This window comes from Morus notabilis, unplaced genomic scaffold, assembly GCF_000414095.1.
Source record: "Morus notabilis unplaced genomic scaffold, ASM41409v2 Scaffold384, whole genome shotgun sequence".
Classification (NCBI taxonomy): domain Eukaryota; kingdom Viridiplantae; phylum Streptophyta; class Magnoliopsida; order Rosales; family Moraceae; genus Morus; species Morus notabilis.
The window spans coordinates 1,444,074-1,453,170 of record NW_010387635.1 but is presented as its reverse complement, the minus strand read 5'-3'; the positions used below and the strand labels follow the sequence as shown (position 1 = coordinate 1,453,170).

Sequence of the window (9,097 nt, the reverse complement as noted above, 5' to 3'; positions counted from 1 at the left end):
AGAGAGATAGAAGAAAAGTATACTTTTCCAATAAGAGAAAGAGAAACCCACTTATATAATATATATATATTGTGCTTTGTGTGACCCTGTAGCTTTCTTCTGGCTCTCAATTAACCATTACAACTACTCTCATAATTTGCCTTTAAGTTTAACCAAGGTAAAGTAAAGTTTCCTTGGAAATTTCCATACGACAAAGTAAGAAACAATAATGTTCTGTCTTCCGAGACATTTTCTCGACGTAGAATATTTTCTCGGTTGTAATTTTCCGATCGATATCCAAAATGCAAGCTCTTGTCTAATGTCATCGTGTATTTTGCAGGCTTGTAACGTCGTTAAATATGGAGAAACAAAGTTGGAGAATCAAACAATGGCGTTGGCTTCTTTGGCTATTATCCGCGACTACAGGATTGTTACTTCTCTTCTTGTTGCTAACTGCCGGAAATTCTGATGAACAGAAGAGCCCTTCAGTTGTTAGGTTCTTTCCTAAACTTTCACTTTAATTCATCAACTTTTCTTCCATTGTTATACATACATATATATATATATATATGTATATATGTATATATGTATATACGAACGAGTTTTCTTTTTGAACTGTTCTGTTCTTGAAGAATATTTTGGTGCAGACGTCTCTATCGATAGATACAAGTTTTTGACTTATATTTATTGTTTTTATTCTCCTTTTGGCTGTTCATTCTTTTCATTTGAGACTATACATCATAATCTGAACGACAAAAACATATAAAAAAAAAAAGTTCATGACCAATATTTCAGCCAAACATGTAGATAATATGACATGTATGGTTACCTCAAGACAGGGGAAAGTTCTGGCTCGTGAATTTTTCTTCCTTTCTTGCGTGATTTTTCTTTTCTCAGCTGAGTTTCTGGCTCGTGAGTCATGACTTGGAGTTTGGTGGTGTTCTATATGCATTATTACATAGGACACAGTTGCACGCGTCCGTTGGTTATTGGTTGGGAAGAAAATTTTTTGGTCCGCTTTTAGTTTTCTTGTCGTTTTAGTAGTTCTCTTTGTGGTACTTAATCTTCACGAGTGAACATATGATCGCGCGCACACACACATATTACCAGAGAAATTTTTGTGTTGGACAGCGACGTTTGCTTGTCTCTTTTCAGCCTCTCAAAGGCAGTGTCTCTGTTTTCCAACAATGTTTGGAAGTTTTTACACTCTTTAGCACCGGCGATACTAAACACCGTTAATACAAAGTAGGATATATCGCATTGAGTATATTGTGTGGTTTAGTATTAGTGGTGCCTTTCATGTATTTTTTTATTTTATATTTTACTTAGACACCACTATTAGTGGTGCCTTTCATGTATTTTTTTATTTTATATTTTACTTAGACACATCACCATTACCGGTGCTAAACACTATCACTAATAAAACGTATGTCCTACGACTTCATATTATAGATCTATATTCTATTAATAGATGGCGCTCAATACTACCAATGCTATATAGCATTGTTTTTAGTTTCATAGGCGTGAGTCTCATGTAGATGCTATATTATAGAACCTACCTCTACTCGTATATATATAGAGCTTAACTACTATTGTAGGGTAAAAACAAAGACTTATTAAGAAGGTCTAATGTCATTAAGAACCTCATTAAGAACACAAGGACAACTTAACCCTAATGTCACGTCATCAACATTAAGTAATAATGGTAGGAAGTCAACCCTTCAAGAAGCTTCAATAATGTTTAAGGGGATGAGACTTCAGGCTGTGCCTAGGGAGAAGAGGCTTTGTCCAATCCTTACGGAGTCGAGGCTTCTCAAGATCAAAAAAGTTTTTAAGGAATCTTAGCTTCGCAAGACCAAGTGTTTAAGAAGTCAATGCTTCATAAGGCTCCAAGAAGTGTTCAAAGAGACGATTTAAGAAGTCGAGACTTCACAAGGCTCTAAGAAGTGTTTAAAAAGACGATTTAACTCTGTTCATCAATATTTATATCGCTGCGAATCACATTAATTTATCTCAAAATTCATTAATTCTTTGTTGACGAATTTTCACCGTCAACAACTACTATTTTAACTTAACATTGTTAATTTTATATTATTTTTGCCTATTACCGTAAATGTTATGAATATAATGAGTAGACTAGGCAATGAATATGGGCCAATGGTTGACATTAACTGAGAATAATGTCAATTTTACTGCGATCATACTAGAAGTCCATGTGACCCAATTATTAAAGAAATTAAGACTAGTAAAATATTCCACGTTTAGGAAAGAAAGCACTAAGTCATGCAACAATTTTTTACACCTACCCAATTTAGTCTTCTATTGAAATTTGCAACTCTGACGTCAAGAGGTCGTTTTTGGTCGGAGTAGTTGTATATTGATAACCGGTTCAATAACAATTGGTTTGAAAACCATCATTTGTTTAATATATGTAGTGTAGTGGATGAGCCACAATTTTCATGATCTACTAAACAAATAATAAAATGAAATAATTAATAAAATGAACCAATTAGCATGCAATACTTTAATTTATTGGTGAAATTCTGTAATGTAGTTATTCACAATTACGAAGTAAATTACATGCTTGTTTTTTCAATTAATTGCAGAAGAGCCTTAAGGAGCATCAGTGAACTACGAGAGAGACATGCTCTTAACGTTAGGCTACAAACCAACAGGCTTCGACAGGTTAGTTGCATTCGATCAAGGGGTCTTGCTAGTTAAAATATTTTAATTGATCTAGTAGGCGGAACTAGCCTTTTACTCCAGTGGGAACGTATATTAAATTTTTTTTTAATAAATTATCTTAGTAAGAAAATATATTTATTTTAATAGGGGCATATATTATTTCAATAGGCGCTTAAGTATAAAATTTTTAAAGGTAATATTTTTTTTTTAAAAATTTGAATGGGCGCGGTAGCCTCCACTGAACTGTACTTAAATCCGCCAATATAGTCTTTAAGGACGCGAAAAGTCATAGAGAAATGAATATATTTGTGACCTGAATATCTATCTATCTATTACATCTGACTAAGTCTTAGGCTCTTACTAATCAACATTATTTGAGCCCATAAGCTTTAAACATATTATTTAAGTCTTCATCAAGATTGACTACCCATACACAATATGCTTTATATAAATAAAACATTTAGACAGCAAAAGATGAAAGGGAGAAGAACAATGCACTGCGTCCAGTGAATAAATAAATGCCATTAATCACTAATCAGATATTAATTACCACAGCTATCTAAAACTTTTTCTATGTAGAAATTAAAAAATAAAAAAAAAATAAAAGTTACAGTGTAAGTGGATAATAAATTAATAAGAACTCCAACGTACGCGCTTTATTTTATTTTGTTTACAATTAGTTTAATTAGATGGATAATAATAATTATTATTTTTATTATTATAATAATTATAATAAATACAATATGACAAAAGTAAATATAGTGGCCAAATCCAAAAACACCTAAATTTATGTAGTACATTTGACGTATTTTATTGTGTACAAAATATTTTTACATATATTTTTTGTACTAACTTTAGCTTAGCATTAGAAAGTTGTTCCTTTCGTTAATGCTAATAAAATATATTATTTGATCAGGAGGTGATCTTAGACAATGGCATCGTCCGAGTCACATTTTCAAAACCGGGTGGTGATGTAATTGGAATAAAATACAATGGAATCGATAACTTGCTTGAGACTGATAATAAGGAAAACAACAGAGGGTAAGTAAATATGTCAACTAATTAGTTTCATTAAGCTCCTAAATTACATTATTACATTTTTCATATGTTAAACAAGTTTGACAAAAATGTGGTATAAATTCTAGGTATTGGGACCTCGTTTGGAACCAGAAGCCTGGAGAGAAGGCTAACAATATCGACACGTAATTCTATGATCTATATATCTATATATACCGATATTATATATATATGTGGGAGATTAACATTTAGGTTTTCGTTTCCAAACTGAAATTAGTTAAGCCAATTTGCAGATTACAAGGAGCAAAATATGACGTTATAAGGGCAGATAAAAATGGAGCAGAAATTTCATTCACCAGAGCGTGGAATGTTTCCTCTAGTGGCTCCATCGTTCCCTTAAATATAGACAAAAGGTCTCGACAATTTTTCATTTTGGAGAAAGCTGAATCTTTCGTTTTCTATAATTAAAAACAAAAACCAAAAAAAAACAGAGAAAATTTTTTTTTTTGTACGCCTGAGTACCTTACCACTAATACACAATTATAAATCGTTAAATTAAATCAAAATCATTACTTTATAGAATTTTTTGTTTTTATACTTAATCATAGAATTTGAACAAGAGATTTTTTTTTTCTTTTCTTTTTTGAATCGAATTACCAAGTATATATTGTGGGTTAACTAATCAAACATGTACAGGTACATAATGCTGCGTAACTATCCAGGATTCTACACATACTCAATACTTGAGCGTCTTGATGGGTGGCCAGAAGTAGAGATTGGCCAAATTCGGATTGTTTACAAGCTTCAACAAGATAAGTACGTATAATTCAATTGTGCAACACTACGCTAGTTTTGTTCTAGCTAGTGGTACTATTTTATAAACTACATATATATATATATATATATATGAATTGTCTCCGGTTCAGTACCTAAATTAGAGCGGTATTTGTTCATTTCTTTATAAAATATGTATTTTTTTTTTAAAATATGTACATTTTTTATTATAAAATATATAATATATACATATTTTAAGAAAAAATATACACATTTTAAAAAAATATATATACATATTTAAAAAAATACACAATCCGGTCTACATATATATAGATATATGTGAATATCTACTAATTATAGATACTTTTGTTTCTTTGAATCAATAATATTAGGTTTGACTTCATGGCAATATCGGACGATAGGCAAAGGACAATGCCAACAATGAAAGACCGCCTATCTGGTCAGCCACTTGCCTATCCTGAAGCAGTTCTCTTAACTAATCCTTCTAACCCTCAACTTAGAGGAGAGGTACTATTTTAATTGTCCTTCTTTAATATTCTTCATTTTGTGTCTTATATATTACCGTCACAACTATTCAAAATCATAAATAAGACTAGAATTCGGAGCCCATTTGGTTCTAAGACTTGAACCCATAATTCTGATTATGTTCTCTTAAAAAAGTTGAATAAATAAAGTTCCGGTCAATATATCATCTCATAAAATTTAAATTCATAATCAAAATCACTAATTTAAATGCGTGAATTAAAGAGACCACTAACTATTCTTGATAAATAAAAACTTAGCATGAGCAGTTTTATTCTACTGGTTTTTTCTTTTCAATTTAGGTTGACTAAATCTACTAAACAAATCAAGCCATTAGGGGAATCGATGAGGGGCTCCGCAGGAACCCCAACTCCGCACGCAAGACGCGGGGCGGTTTGAGTCCACCCCCGTGTCTTGTGGAGTTGGGGTTGGGGCCGGGTTCCGCACGCGGAGACCCAGCGGCAATGCTCCAATCATTAACATACTATTACGGGGCAAAAAGAAACAGCTAAAAAAAATTTGAAGACCTCATTCGAAATTTAGCATAACTAATTCTTTTTTAATATTAATAAATTCTGGGTGGTGGTTGGTTATTGCAGGTGGACGACAAATACCAATACTCCAGCGAGAGCAAGGACAACAGGGTCCATGGTTGGATCAGTAGTACTTCTGACCCACCCGTTGGGTTCTGGATAATCACGCCCAGTTATGAGTTCCGCACGGGTGGGCCCGTTAAACAAGAGCTCACATGCCACGCCGGCGCAATTGCCCTCTCTGTAAGCCCAAGTGCCCAACACATTTTCGAGACTCCTCTTTATTTTCATTTATTTTCAGCATAAACTCTAACATAAGAAGGGTGTGTTTGATTGGTATATTCGTGTCATGATTTGAATCATAGTTCATAATTTGTTACAGTATTTTTTCTCATAAAAATACACGTAAATCGAGAATAATTTTCAATCATGATTCTGAATCCATGAATCAAACGTCCGCAAAATTAATGAGGCCAATTCCCTTATTTCCGTTGATTTTTTTTTAATAAAATTTCTAACAAAAGGGAATAATGGGTACGCACTAATTTAAAATTCAAAAGTACAATAACAAAGTGAGAATAATCCAAAAGTTTTGAGAGCCACAAGTGAAAATAGTTCTTTTTTTATATTTTTTTTATTTTTCTTCAAACGAGAAAAGTTAATTTGATAAAAATCGTATGCAGATGTTTACAAGTGCTCACTATGCTGGAAGGGACGCAGTGATGATATTTGAAGAAGGGGAACCTTGGAAGAAGGTTTTCGGGCCAGTTTCTGTTTATCTTAATTCAATTTCAATTGATGACGATCCCCTTTTACTTTGGCAAAATGCTAAGGAGAAGGTACTATATTATATAAAAATCAACATTTTAATTTTCTGATCTAGAGACAAAGTTTTCACACCGCTAATTAATTTATTACTTATAATGTTTATAATTGTAGTTGCAAGAAGAAGTTGAAGCGTGGCCATTCAATTTCACTCAGTCCAAAGATTTCATTGGTTCCGACCAACGAGGAATTGTTGGAGGTCAATTACTAATTCGTGATAGGTATGTATAAAATAATGGAATTTTTTTTTTGGGGGGCAAAATGGGACATTATAAAGGATTTTCTTTCAATATATATAAGTATTCTAAACAGTATGTATTCTTTAAAATTTATAATAAAATTATTTATGCATTTTGGTGACAAACACTTTGAATTTGAATTTAGATACATCAATGAGAGGCTATTATGGGCTCGTTCTGCCCATGTTGGGCTGGCTGCCCCTGGTGAAGTCGGATCATGGCAGAAGGAAAGTAAGGTAATGTTAATTTTTTTTTTTTTTTAAATAAAAAATAAAAAGAGCAAGGGAATTCTAGTGCGCGTTTAAAACTCGTTCTAAAATAATTTTATTTTTTATATGAAAATAAAAATGAAAATATTTTCAATCTCAGATAGGAATCATTTTTAAAAATGTGTTTGGTAGTTTTATCAAAAGATTGTTTTCATTATAAAAAAAATCCATTAATGTCTCTCTCTCTATGCTCGAGAGAAGAAAAAATGAAAACAAAAAATAAAAAACGATTAAAAGTCATTTTTTATTTATTTCTCATTTTATACTAAATTAAAAAATCATTTTTATTTCCGTTTTTTGTCTTTATTGCGCCAAACGCCGTTTTAAAAACGTTTTTATTTTTTTTTCGAAAAACGTGAAAAATAAAAACGGAATCAATTTTAAACAGGACTTAAAATTTTCTATTCTTGTTAACAAAATTATTATTTCACAAGATTAAGTACTATGATATTATTGTATGACACAATTCAGATGGACTTAAACATATAAGTTTTACAAGTTTAGCTTATATGCGCTTCCACTTCTAATGTTAAGATTTAGAGTTCCATATTTTCCTTCGTTAAAAAAAAATGTTAAAAATAAGCACTTAGTTCATAAATAAATATGCTTTTTTTTTTCAGGGCTATCAATTCTGGACTCAAGCTGACAAAAGGGGTTATTTCTCAATAAAAAATGTTGTACCTGGCAACTACAGTCTGTATGCATGGGTCCCGAGCATAGTTGGTGATTACAAATATACCAAAAATATAATCATTGAACCAGGTAATTTTCCATTTTATTTTTTCACTACCCCAAAAACATTGACCCTTAATTAATCTATAAAATAAATAAATAAATAAATAATAATTCTTCCATCGATTATCTAATGCAGGATCTAAAATCGATTTGGATATGCTCGTTTATGAACCACCAAGAAATGGACCAACATTATGGGAAATTGGTGTCCCAGATCGCACTGCTGCTGAATTCTATATACCTGACCCTTATCCAACTCTCATGAACCAATTATATAGCAATCACCCAGACAAGTAAGTCCACATTTTTGTACTCTCAAAGATTCACTAATTTTTTAGTTTATTAGCTTAGATTCCTTTACTTATTGCAAAAACATTTATTTTTTCTGTTATCAGGTTTAGGCAATATGGATTATGGGACCGTTATGCCGATTTATATCCTAATAAAGATCTAATCTACACTGTTGGCGTCGATAATTACAAAAAAGATTGGTTTTTTGCTCAAGTTAACAGGTATATATTTTGATTTTTCTGCACTTTCTAGTGGTCTTTCTATTCTTATATATGATCAGTAATATAGGTTTCTTTTCCCTTAAAAAAAAAAAAAAAAAAAGAGAGAGAAAAAAAAATAGGTCTCTCTTATCTGAAATAAAAATAAAGAGGTCTCTCTTCTCCATCCTGTACTTCATTATTTAGCTAAACAAGTTTTTTTTTCCTTTTGCTTTTGTTGATTTAGTTTTCCTCATATGGGCATATATATGATTTTTTAACTTCCGTCCTTATATTTGTTAATCATTCTATTATTTGATTAGATAATAAAATTTTCACATTCCGTGGTTTTTATAACTTTCTTGTCGTTGTTTAACCCGATTGTCGTTTTCAAGTCATCTTCATTCATGAATATTAGGACTTCATTCATTTCGTGGATTCGAGTATTCAATTCGAACTGAGATGTGATAATTTTTTAGAGCTTTTAACTGTATCAGAAAAGTTATATGTGATATTTTTTTAGAACTTTAAACTGTAAAAATCTAGAACTGAAGACTCAAATTTGTAAAATAAACGGGGTTTAGGTTAATTTTCAAGGTTTAACCAGTCTTTTCACAATTTTGACACTAAGGGTTTTTTTTTTTTTCTTTTTTGTTATATCTAAAATTTTTCATGGTGTATAAAATTACTTTTTTTTTAATTATTATACTACAGGAATGCAGGAAACGATACATACGAAGCAACCACATGGCAAATTATATTTGAACTTGAAAACGTAACAAGGCCTGGAAATTACACACTCCAACTTGGACTGGCCTCAGCCACAAATATGGAGTTAGAGGTATAATTTACAAAAATTTGCATCTATCTATTTACTACCTCTAATTTGAACTTTTAAGATGATTTAATGCAATTATTAACCATATTTTTGCTATGGTATTGATAAATATTGTTTTTAATTAAAAGGTTCGATTCAACGACCGGAACTCGGAGGCGATTTTCTCAACAGG

General features: G+C 31.4%; 1 protein-coding gene across 1 annotated transcript in view; it reads left to right on the top strand.

The window, feature by feature from the left end:
• The first annotated feature begins 324 nt into the window (after positions 1 to 324).
• Positions 325 to 9,097, top strand: part of LOC21409377 (probable rhamnogalacturonate lyase B) — a 9,008-nt gene continuing 235 nt past the window's right edge. Inside the window, 16 exon segments of the mRNA XM_024177063.1 lie at positions 325 to 475; positions 2,586 to 2,664; positions 3,581 to 3,705; positions 3,810 to 3,866; positions 3,975 to 4,094; positions 4,378 to 4,497; positions 4,848 to 4,983; positions 5,598 to 5,774; positions 6,215 to 6,370; positions 6,471 to 6,577; positions 6,741 to 6,831; positions 7,485 to 7,626; positions 7,736 to 7,892; positions 7,995 to 8,111; positions 8,802 to 8,928; positions 9,054 to 9,097. The exon segment at positions 9,054 to 9,097 is cut by the window's right edge and continues 19 nt beyond it. Of these exon segments, the coding sequence (XP_024032831.1) occupies positions 339 to 475; positions 2,586 to 2,664; positions 3,581 to 3,705; positions 3,810 to 3,866; positions 3,975 to 4,094; positions 4,378 to 4,497; positions 4,848 to 4,983; positions 5,598 to 5,774; positions 6,215 to 6,370; positions 6,471 to 6,577; positions 6,741 to 6,831; positions 7,485 to 7,626; positions 7,736 to 7,892; positions 7,995 to 8,111; positions 8,802 to 8,928; positions 9,054 to 9,097 (1,892 nt within the window). The 5' untranslated portion in view covers positions 325 to 338.